The sequence below is a fragment of the Diospyros lotus genome, chromosome 14 (genome assembly GCF_014633365.1).
Source record: "Diospyros lotus cultivar Yz01 chromosome 14, ASM1463336v1, whole genome shotgun sequence".
Lineage (NCBI taxonomy): Eukaryota > Viridiplantae > Streptophyta > Magnoliopsida > Ericales > Ebenaceae > Diospyros > Diospyros lotus.
The window spans coordinates 12599741-12612777 of record NC_068351.1 but is presented as its reverse complement, the minus strand read 5'-3'; the positions used below and the strand labels follow the sequence as shown (position 1 = coordinate 12612777).

At 30.7% G+C, this 13037-nt stretch overlaps 1 protein-coding gene across 1 annotated transcript; it reads right to left on the bottom strand.

The window, feature by feature from the left end:
- Positions 1-156: 156 nt before the first annotated feature.
- Positions 157-999, bottom strand: LOC127790685 (uncharacterized). The gene is made up of 2 exons (XM_052320288.1): positions 579-999; positions 157-458 (listed from the first exon to the last, which is right to left on the bottom strand). Exons 1-2 carry the CDS (start codon positions 744-746, stop codon positions 363-365), a joined length of 264 nt encoding a protein of 87 aa, XP_052176248.1. The 5' UTR covers positions 747-999; the 3' UTR covers positions 157-362.
- Positions 1000-13037: the final 12038 nt, after the last annotated feature.

The window sequence follows — 13037 nt, the reverse complement described above, 5'->3', positions numbered from 1 at the left end:
ACCCAGATAAAGGAGGATTGCGTGTTTGATACCAGATAGTACAGCCAACGTAAAATTTATTTGTTGGATTAAACAAGATGAATTTTTAAAACAAATGAGCTTATGCTTCTTCAAATCTTGAAGGTGAGAAGGGTGTTATATTAGAAGACATGAGCCTACACATGAATCAAATTTCATTAGTTGCGTGCCTCAGTTTCCATGAACAAGTACATACGTACTGCTCCCTGGAATTGGTAGAAAATTAGATACAACAATACATTGAGGAATGTTTCTTGTTAGTGCTGATCGATGAGTGGGTGGAAAGAAGGGAAGAAGAAGAAAACCAAGCTTAGATTTGATCAGATACAATGAACAGATAAAACCTAGGAGCTCTTGACCTTCTTCATCTCTCCAAGATTTCTCCATAAATACCTCCCGCTGGCCATGTCCCCAAATACCCAGAGGCCATTCAGAATCGTCTGAAAATTCAAGAAATTTCATAGAGTTAGAGTTTGTAAACAAGACATCCCAAATTGAAAAGGAAAAAAACTTCTCTTAGCAAGAAAACAATCAAAGATGGCTTGCCATTCATTTATTACCTTCTTGAGCTCAAATTCTTTGTTCTCTTTGGGTGATATTTCTTCCGGCGTTGACGAGCTTCCTGAATCCATGAATCCCACACCCGGCGAAGAGCGGAGAGTCCTCAATGCCAAAAATCCGGCCAGCATGGCCGAGAGGAAGACCAATATAAACCTTAGAGGGCACATAACGTACGGCTCTCTGCTCTTGGCGGAGGAAGAAGGGGGGCGCTGAAACTGAAACTGGAACTTTTTGTTGTTGTTGTTGTCTCCGGCGAACGGCGGCTCTGTTGTGGGGGAAAGAAGGGGTCTGAACGGTGAAGCTTCTAAGGAAGATCTTAGTTGCTGGTTTTCTGGTTGTTGTTGTGGATCGATGGCTAATCAATGTATGTTATATACAAGAGAGACGACCAGACAAACAACAATAGGTGAACTGGTTAGGAAGAAAACGCGGGGGGGCTGGGTATTATTATTATTATTATATTATTATTATTATTGTAGCCAAGGTTAGAATTGCCAGTTGGGTTGGTGAATGGGTCAATGGAGCCAACTACTTCTATTATTTTATTCTTACACCAACTTTGTCAAAAAAAATTCCATGAATTATTCAAACCCTCCCCCCCCCCCCCTTTGGTGGACTTATTCGCTCTGTTAATTCCTAGCAGGGTCTCTAAGAGTGGTAAAAAGGAGTTGTAAACTATGGTATCATCTTCTGAGATGGTGATATTATATTTTGTATTTTATCTAATGTGACATAAAATAAATTAAATTTAGAATAATCCCACCTTAATAAAATTATATAAAACTTAGGAAAAGGTAATTTATATAAGCCCGCCCCACCTTAATGGGATTAAACCTTAGTATTATATGGACATCTTTACCCTTACCTATATTTATATATTTGTAATTAAAAATATATATTATATAATTTTAAAATATTTTATTCACAACAAAAAATATATATATATATATATTTTATAATTGTAATCTATTTGGATAAAGGAGCACACTTGTGTTTTAATAATTAATTCACAATAATACTTCATTCACAATTTGACATATCAAATATGGAATTAGTATAACTCTCTCTAGGTTATACTTTTTCTTTTCTTTTTTAATCAAGAAGGGACCACTGTCTAAGTGTCAAACAAGGCTGGTCCGTCTATCTTTGAATATTCATCTTATCTTTTCAGCAATTACAAGCCCTACGCAAATGACCTCTTCAGGGCGGCTAACCTAACAGACATCATGGACTTTTGGAGCCCTAATCTTATAGACAAGGCCACAGTTCAGTTAGCCCAATTTCTATTAATTCTAACCTTTCTTGGAAATAAAATTACCTCAAAACTATCTGATCATTCATTACTCATTTTGCCCTCAGACAACAAGATAGAAATGGCAAATGGGTGGGGCGGGTCGTGAGCCCTCTCGGATTGGGTTGGCCAATTAGTGTAATGAGTCGAGCTTGGTTCGGTCCACCATTTATGTAGGGTTGGGCCAAACCCAACATTTTTGGGCCCACAACAGGGCCTGTCTTAGCTTGGACCTGTGGGCTCGTAGGCCCAGCTCATGGGGCCGACCTGTTGAGCCCAATTGAATTTTAGTTTTATAAAAAAATAAAATTACAAATAATATAATTTTAAATTTGAATTATTAATATTTAATTTAATAATTATAATACTTTAAAAATTGCATATGCAATTTCATAAATTGACATTGACAATTAATAAATTTTAAATAATTTACATCTCATACATAATTTTTTATTTTTTTTAATAAACTTTATATAGCATAATCACATTAAAAAAATTTAAATATATAAATAAATATGTATTCCATACAAAACTTCTCGAGTTTGAATACAAAAATATGAAGTATTTCTTATAAATTTTAAATATTTATAAAATTTAATACTACTTTAAATATGAAATTGTAAACTACTAAGGCTGCGTTCTCTTTGATTTTTAATTTTTAATTTTGAATTTTGAATTCATTTTTAGTTTTTTGTTTTAGTTGTCTGTTTTTAGAAAATTGAAAATACGTTCTCTTTATTATTTTGAAAAATTATTTTTGAAAACAGAAAATTAGAAAATGCATTCTCTTTGAAATTTTGAAAATAAATTTTTAATAATATTTTATACAAAAAAATTTGATTACTAGTAAATTAGAAATATTTAATATTAATATATTATTAAAAATATATATACATTTTAAGGTTAATGAATTTTGTAATATTTTTTTCCATTACAATAGTAAAATATGAATAAATACATAAATAAATGTGTTTTGAGTTTAGAGTTTGTTTTGAATGAAAATACTCAAAATAATTTTTTGTTGTTTTGAGTTTTCTTTATAATTTTTTTTTTTTTTTTCAAAAATACATTTTTAAAAATAACAAAGAGAACGCGTTTTTATTATTTTAGAAAATTAAAAACTAAAAATGACTTGAAAACAACAAAGAGAATGCAACTTAAAAGTTTTAATTTTTAAATGTTTAATTTGTACATTTAAATTTTTTATTTTACAAGTGGATTTTGTATTTTTAAATATATATGTATATCTTAGATATTAATTAAATAAATATATTTTTCAAACTATTTTAAAAATTTTGTTAAGCTCGACTCATTAAGATTTGTAAGTTTGGGCTCATTTTGGTTTAGGAGCTTGACAAGTCTGGCTAGCTCGGTTTGCCATAGGCAGATTTATGAGTCAAGTGAAACATTATTTTTTTGTTAACAAGATGAAATCAAACTTTGTCTGACTTTTTAAAATCAATGACAAGTTAATCAGCCTATTTGACATCACTACGACAAGAGTATCCGATGTCTCTAAAACACAATACCACACGACACATCAGCATGTTTCATGCATTGATGATAAGAATAAATTTGTAAAATGCCTTTCTTCAATCCGCACTTAGATGCATGAGGTGAACCAAAAAGAAAGATATTTGATATGAAAGGAATCAAATTCTAATTCTCCCTTCACTTCAATTCTCTCGTACATATATTCCTTTTATAAGGCATAAATATGGGCAGTGGTACAAAAGTATAAAGTCATGTTGATTCTTTATGGCATTTTTTTAGTTAAACTCTTATACAAAAATATAGAATAATAATATTTTTCATTTTACATTTCTAATAACGTTTTATTCTAAAGACGAGAACAAGAAAAAAGACTCAAAAATGATAGTATTTTTAATTATATATTAATTTTTTAGTTTGTCAATATTAAATTTAAACTTTTAATTATACTTCAGTCAGTTTATTGTTAAGGGAGACTATTAATTTTTGACGTATTATTATCAATTAAATAAGATGGTCTTAAGAAAAATAAAGTGACTTAAATTTTTTTTTTTCTCAAAATCTCTTATTTACTAAATAGGACGGACTGAATTTAAGGTTTGAGGGATATAAACTAAGAATTTGATACATTCGGCAAGGTGAATATACATAGCATTAATTTAAGATTGTTAGTTTTTTTAACAAATAATTTTAATAGAAGATGGACAATGATAAAGTTGGGTTCTACTATTAAAAAAATTAAAAATAAGTCTTCTTTACTAATTAATCCAAATGATAACACAAAAATTGTTAATACAAACCGACTTAAAAGTATAAATCGTCGTTCTTAAAGTGATATTTGTCCTCTATAACGCAACAAACTTAAAATAGTAATAAATTTTGTAAAATTCAAAAAATCTTAAAAAATAGAGTGCACCGTGAGAGAGTGAGGCATAGATTTTTTAAAGCCAACGATAGAACGAATCCCAAAAACTCTTAGCCTACACGACAAGCAATTTTCATGGTTATGACTTATTAGGAAGAAAACATATAAATCTTGCAACTCTTTAACTTTCATGTTAATATTATTTTCAGACAGTAGCTGTTGGTAGTTGACTGCGAGCGTGGCTATACCATGTTTTCACCTTCCAATTTATTCCAAACTCTTGTTGACATCAAAAGATAACTGTAACAATTCCCCACTTAGATTGTGATGCTGACAGGCTTGTGCATGCGGGAAGTCGTTTTCGAGTTGAATTTACTCATAGAAAAATATTCCAAGATCTTAATGAAATCAATGGTAGCAAGAATTAGCTTCAGACTACGATCCCTAACAAAAAATTGAGAACATTATTATACACACAATCCCTATCTGTTGTCTATGGATTTTACTATATCTTAGCACTTTTATAGCCTTGTCCTGTATCCTAGTTTTCATGGATATTTACAAAAGTTATCCTCACTTTTACTAGAAGCTGACTCCGTTCTTAATATTCATATATAGGTGAAGTTAATTTATGTTCTTACCAAACTAAACTCCATTAATCTGTTCTTAATCACTTATCATTTGCTTGTTTGTATCCATTAAACCATTAGATTGGGTGTTCCTACTGTTGGTGACTCAAGAAAAGGTTTTAAACCCCATTTCGAAAGTTGTACTTTAAACTTTATTTCTCGAGAGTGTTCTTGTGAATGGATCAACTAAGTTGTTGTTTGATTTAACATAGACAACTGTGATTATACCTTCAAATATTAATTATCTAATGCACTTATGTCGTAAGCAAATATGTCTAGATTTGTCATTATAAATCTTATTTAATGCTCTAAACATTGTTGCTTCATTATCACAATTCAAAGAGATTGCTAGCATCGGTTGTGGGTACAATTTTATATCTAATAACAAATTTCTCAGCCATTCAACCTCTTTGCTTGTAGCAACCAGAGCTATAAATTCTGTGGAATATGTAATATGAGTTTGCTTTATAGAAGCCCATGATCAAATTGCTCCACCACCCAAAGTAAACAACCACCTGGTTGATAATTTATTATCACTAGTACTAGTCCAACTAGCATCCAAATATCCTTCAAGTACTACTGGGAACTTATTATAGAACAATCCTAAATTCTGAGTTCTTTTAAGATGTCCAAGAACTCTTGCTATTGCCTTCCGATGATTAGCACTTGCATTATGGGTGTACCTTGCAAGTTTATACACCACAAATGGTATATCAAGTCTTATACAATACATAGTTTACATTAAACTTCCTATAGCACTTGCATATTCAACTTGTGCAATCCACCTGTCTGTATTTTCGCTTGTTTTCATAGAAGAATCAAAAGGAGTATTAGCTTCTTTAACAACTAAGTGATTAAATTTCCAAAGCACCTTTTCCACAGTGTTCTTAAGTCTTAACTATAATACCTAACATAGTATATATCCACTTCTCCAAAAGTGGATACTATGTTAAATTAAGAAGTTAGATTTTTCTTAGTTTCAATCACTTTTTGCATGAAAGTCCCTATTATCATCACGTCGTCTACATATAAACATATAATCGCATAATAATCATTTGTAGACTTGAGAAAAAGCACCTATTAGTAGACATATGCACAAAACAAAAAGAAAGTATGACAGTATATCATATTTTTTATGCTATTGTTTGGGAGCTTGTTTTAATCCATACCAAGATTTTACCAACTTATAAATTTTGATCTCATTTCTAGGTAGAATAAAGCCTTTTGATTGTTTTATATACATTTTTTCATCTAAATCCCTATTTAAAAAATCTATTTTAACATCCATTTGATAAATGTATAAAGTATAGATGGATGCTAAAGGTAGTAATACTCAAAGGGATTTACAAGTGCATATGTATTAAAGTAAACAATGCCTTTTTTTTAAAAAAAAAAAAAAAAAAACCATTGGCAACTAACACAGACTTAAAAGTTTGAAGAGATCTATCAGTGTTATATTTCCATTTACAACTAAGAGGTAAATCCACTGATTGCCATGTGGTATTTGATAAAAATGGAATCCATTTCAATGACTAGATGCCATGTTATAGTCTCCTTCCAAAATACAACATCTATAGATGCCATTACTGCCTCAAACGACTTGGGATTTTTTTCAAACTTGAAGTATAATAAGGATTTTATTTAATACATTCTTTCTATATCCTTCTAAGAAGATAGCGTTTGTTAATTAAAATATAGACTAAAAAATATGGGATATAAAAAATATTCTGAAGAAAAGAAATTTCTATTGTATTTGTTAAATTTTTTAAAAAAAAAGTCACGTGACTTCTTATCTTGAACTTTCAAGATAAATTTATCCATTTCCCTCTTTCGAATAACTTATCTTAAACTTTACAGATAAATTATTTTAATAAAGACTTACCTTACTCATTTTAACAAACACTACAGAATACAATGATTTGTGAGGAATGTAAAATTAAGACCTAGGTTCTTTGGTTTCTTAGCCCTTTCACTCCTTCTTGGAGGAGGTTCAACTCTCTTCTTATTTATACTTGTATCTAGGTTGGTGTCAAATATACATGTATATATCTACTAAAATCATCTATAGATGTGATAAAGTATCTATTACCACCTCTAGTTAATAGACCATTTAATTCACATAAATCAGAATGTATAATTTCAAGCACTAAGAAATGTCTTTCTACCTTTGGAAAAGGTTTCTTAGTCATTTTAGCATGCACACATATTTCACATTTATCTTATTATGTATATTACAAGAAATATAATCACGAGTGTCCATAAATTTTAAAATAATACTAAAAGTCATAACTAATAATAGTATCATCAATTATGTGGCATCTCATTATTGGAGGAGACTATGTGTTATTATCTCTTTGTGTAACACTCCCTCTAATAAGGATGTAACACATGACTTAGTCATGACTCCTAGTATTACTCTAAATTTTAATTATAGATAAGTAAAAACATTATTATTATTATATATTATTGATGCTTAACTTGAACATCATCCCTTTCCAACAAACACTCCATTCTTAGACAATTAATTTTTTTCCCCTCTGTTACAACCTTAATGCCTTTCTTACCCAACTTAATTTGTTAATACAAGGTTCTTTCAAAGATTAGGAACATATAGAGCATTCACTAGCTAAGATCAATTTCTTTTCAAATATAAAGAAAAGTTCCACTGTTCCTTTGCCAACCACTTTGAATTGAACAAATAGTAGAGAGACAATCTAAAAGATGATTCAGAATACATCCTTTGCAACAGACCTCGTCATCATCATTCATGCTTTTTGTGTGCAATCCGTATAGCATTAAGATCATCGGGTTGTGGTGGAGGTAAAGGAGGGGTTCCTATAGCTAGCATATCACCGATAGCCAACTCAATCAGGATCGAGAAATTGCATCTTATCTCTCCAACACGTAAAATTTGTGCCATCAAATCTCTCAAGTTCGTAGACGTCTTGATTCATCCATTTGGATTCCATAGTCAAATATCACTTTAAGAATGTTTGTGCAAATCGACTTTAAGGACTGAATCACTGTCCTTAAAGTGATAATTCACTCTATAATGCAGCAGACTTAAGGCAAAGTCACTCTCAGGATACAACAAAACCCAAAAAAAAAATCTTAGCTAGCCTGCACAACTAGAAATTTTCTCTTATAAATTTAAGATAGCAACAGATTTTTTAAAGAAGACGAGAGTTCTTTTTATAATAAGCATTATCAACTGCCAACAAATAGCTGTTGTAGCAGCTACTTGCTTGAATGGTTGGAACTTATCAGGTAGAAAATGCATGTTAGTTTGACAAGTAAAACTATAACTCCTGCAACTGCATGCATCTTCCATGGCATTATTATTTTCATCCCGTAGTTGTTGACAATCAACTATGAGACCTCATAATCAGCTGCGAACATGGCTATATATACTATGTTTTTGCCTTCTAATTTATTCAGTTATCTCTTAATGATACAAGTTTGTAAGTAAGATTATCAAACCAATCATGGTTCCATCAAACTTTTAATTTCTAGATAAAGCTGATAATTAAGTGACGTGAAAGAGTCAAAGGTCAATTGGAGTTAGAAAAGAACAAGAGCAAGCACTCCATTAGTAAAAAGATGACAACTTTTTTTCTTTTGTTTTAAATGTATAAGAGATTGAAATGGACCAATTAATTATTGTTGCTTTGTTCAGTATCTTTAGGGCTTCCTCTTAATTTCTTGCATATATATATAAAGCTAGATATATATCATCACTACCCTTCTACCTCTGATCACTCTCTCGCGTAGCTCTATATATATGTTTTAGATAACTAAATGATATAATTATTACTAGACCTTTATATATATATAAAAAAACATCTTACTTTAAATATTCTAGTGATTTGATTTCTATATATATAGCCACCAGCAGTGCATTATATGGCTTGGCAGCAAGTGCAAGTGCTTTAGGAAGAAGATGGAATCTTAAGTGGCGGCCTCCCAGACACATGAGCAGCGGATTCCGTCCGAATAGACTTCCATCGCCACTAAAAGATTCTAATAGCATGCAATTTCCATCGGCATCGTTGATGATGAGGTGCGCATGCTGATGCTGCTGTTGCTGTCAACGGTTCGGGTCGGACCAACGGTTGTGGATCACGTCTTTCTCATGAGTCATGATAATGGTTGTTTGGTGAGACTCGCAATTCATGATAAAGCAGGGGGAGACACTCCTCCCTCAATTTAGGACTTATCCCCCAAATATATTTTCCAAAATTAAAAGTATCTCTCATTTGATTCGATTCTTATTCTTTTTTATAATAATTACTTGGATCAAACATTTTGGAAGTAAAATACTCGTGTCGGGATCACATTTTTATAATTTGTCGTGCACGTGGTATTCTCTATTCACGATTATATTTAATATTATTTTTCATGCTTAACTTGTTTATTGGGTTTATCATATCGTTAAAGTAGAAATTGATTCATTTTATAAAATCAACAGATCTAGAGCAACCCATCTCTCTAAATGCCAATTTCTACAATTTTTGTGAATGATATAAAGTCATTTTATATGAAACTCTAGATGTCTACTAGGCCAAGTCCATTAACAATTCTCATCTAGGTCATAGTTAAAGGAGAGCAATCTAAAAGGCCTAAAAAGTTGATTCCTCGACTGAAAAATCTCGAGAGACCCTCTTGAATCAACTTCACGAAAGAAGAGTCAGAAGCCCTTTCAGTCATCTAGAGGCACACCCTCTCGGGTATTTCTGTACAAAAGCACAATTATTTCCATCTCAAATAGAGCTTGAAATAGTCAAGATGTCCTTCTTAAATCAGCACCTCTCTATAAATAAGGAGTCATTTTCTTAAATAAGACAAGCGAGATACAGTAACTCTATAAGAAACACTTTATAATTTCTATTGTTTTCTTACTTTCAACGAATGTCTAACTTAACCATTGAAGAGTTTGCAGAGGAATACCACCCTTTGACTAGCTTCTTTTTTACAAAATCTCGACAGCTCTGAAATAATTCTCCGACATCAACTTTATTATTATATCTAGACAACGACAACTCTGGTTTATCTAGTTATTAGATTAAAATGTTTGTCAAAATAATTCATAATTTTAAAAGATTATTAAGACATTATTCTAATATCATTCTTTATCTTTTATCCATAATTCATGACATAAGATTTGAAAAACTTTAGCCCAACCCTTAAATGTCTAACACAATCCTTCTGTTTTACCTATAATTGAGATTGATTATTATAAATAAATGAGACACATAATACTAAAAATATTAAAGAAATTATGCACAAAAAAAAAAATAGAGTTAAAAAGCAAGCTACAAATGATGATGGTTTTTGAGACCGACCACCACGTGCCATCTCTGCGAATGGACCTCGGGAATACTTGGCGATGTCGGACCTCGATGATAGAACTTGTAAGACAATAGAGTGATGGAACTAGGGTCCCATGGGGTGAACTCCGACGCTCAAATTAGTAGAATAAATACAGATAGTAATAAATGTAAGAGCTAAAGAACTTACCTATACTTGGTGAGAACCTCTATTTTTTATAGGCGGACCCATTATGGGGGTATCCGAGATGGGCGTGCATGACTCCCGAGGACCTCACTTAAGATGGAACGGGTCTCGCAGTTCGATCCAAATTTTTCAGACTCCGCACTAAATTGTTGACTTGTCACATGTCACTCTTTCGAATAATTCACATGACGAGCGAGATTATTAGGTGTAAGAATATTCTTATAATTTTAAATAATGGCACATCAACAAATGCTGTGATAATTGTGTTTTTGGCTCCTATTTGGATGGCATGGCTCCATTATTGCTTCCTAAAGGGGCTTTATGGTTTGCCATTTGTTTGGGATTCTACTTTTGGTCACGGGGATGTGGGTTTGAATTGAATTGCATACGTGAAAACACCCCTTCTTTTTTTTTTTTTAATTTTTCTTTTGCTTTGCTTTCGTGACCCAATTGACTAATCCTTACAGGGAGATGCAAGTGCTTATATTTATAGAAAAAGAAAGGATAAATTATTAAAAGATATTGAATTTTAATGGAGGAGCTTTTAGTTTTAGATTTAATTTTAAATTTTTTTCTATAGTTGCATTTAATTTAATAATAAATTTTGTACTTCTTTTACACCAATAATTCTTATTAAATGATAATGGCTGTGACGAGTTTGATGATTGAGGAGGTGGGAAGCACTTCCTCTCTCTCATTTGTTGTTCCTTTTTAATTTTTGGTTCGATTTTCTACTAACTTAGAAAATCCCAACATTTGATTTTTTTTTAAAATATTATTAGATATATTTTTACGGTGATAACTCGAATTCTTTCGATATACTATTTTTGTAATTCATGTTTTCTAAAGACTCAACGATAATAAAAAGTTTAGGTTGATATACCTAATATCGTAGCCCAATCATTGATATTATTGGGGGTGGGAGGGCGAAACCGTGACTATGTGAATTTTTTGTATTATACGTTATTTTTGTTTGTTTTTTTTAGATTTTTAATAATTATGGTGCTTAGGCCCAATAGAATATTTTCAAAAATTAGTTGTTTTATAAATCTAAAATAATACAAAAAATTATATTAAATTTCTATCCTAAAGATAATGCAAACTATCTACTCCTTGACGGAGAAAATATTTAATATAATGATGATATTACGTTATCATATTAATATAATATCACAATACAAACGATGATATGTCATGAAATTTTCACTAAATATGATTGATAAATGATATGTCATTATTGAGTTGTGGTATTAAGCCATGAGTTTTATTTTACATTTTTTATACAAGAAAAATTAAAAAATATATAATTTGTTGACATATATTGTGTAAATAGTAAAAGGTCTTTTATAAGTTTGTGTGGAAGTAAAAAATTGTTATGACACTTTGCATAGTATTCAGGTCGGTTCAAGGCATAGGCCACTAAAATTTATATTTAAAATTTAAAAAATAAGATAATGAATTATTTTATTTTTTTGAGATTCGAAATCACTAATTCTATTTTATAATAATTTTTATTTGAATTTATACTCTATTTATTTTGTTATTTCATTTAAATGGAGGCTTCCTACTCCCTAAGTATATGAATTATTTTTTCAATCTTTGACAAAAAATAATAAAGTATTATTTAGATGATAAGGCTCCAACCTTACCAAATTCACGAATTATTTTTTATTGTAGCAATGAATAGCGAGACATTATTTAGAGGAGAAGCCCCCCCCCCAACTAACTCTCCAAATACACGTATCATTTTTTAATATTAGGTAATAAATATTGAGGTGTAGACCAATAATGCAACAAAAAAAATATAATAAGTGATATTATTTTAGGAGGACAATTTGATAAAATGATTCTTTGGACGGTGAAAATTTGACTTGGAGAATCCACACTGATATGGGCATTAAAGAAAAAAAATAAAAGTAAATCGACGTGACTTAATTGTGGACTCTTCACATTTTTTACTTATTTAACTCTTATGTTTTTAGATTTTTTTTATCTATATTATTAATTAAAAAAATTACTTTCTAAATTTGAATATAAAAATTTAATTAGTAAATTTATATCTCAAAAAATAAATAAAATAATTTTTAATATTTATTTATATTATTAAATAATCACCAAAATAACTCTTAACTTAAAATCATAAATATTTTTAAAGGGACTGATTGTTTAAATGTCTAATATTTGTTGAAATGAAATGACCATTTATTAAATTCAATTAATTGTTGTGGGTCTCATCACCTGTGGGTCCATTCATTTATGCAATAAAGAGGCCATACAGTTCTTTACATTTATTTATGAAATAAATAATATGTCAATATTAATTTAGTGAGTTATAAATTGAATGGGTGCAAGCGCAAGAGTCAAAAACACATTCTACCATTTATTTGTTTATATTTATTTGTTTATACACGAAGCGAGGACCGCACAACAACCACCACGAAGAGCCATAAACGAATCAATCAGAGTATTGATGCCAAATTTGGCTGGCGACTGGCGTCGTAAAGGGTGGGAAAATACTATACAGTATTAAGTACGGGAATAAAGTATATCCAAACTCTCCCGTCTCGTCTCCCAAACGAAGCACGAATATCACAAACCCTACAATCGAATCAGAGGCCGCAAGCAAGCGTCGCGTGAGAGAGAGAGAGAGAGAGAGAGAGAACCAGAC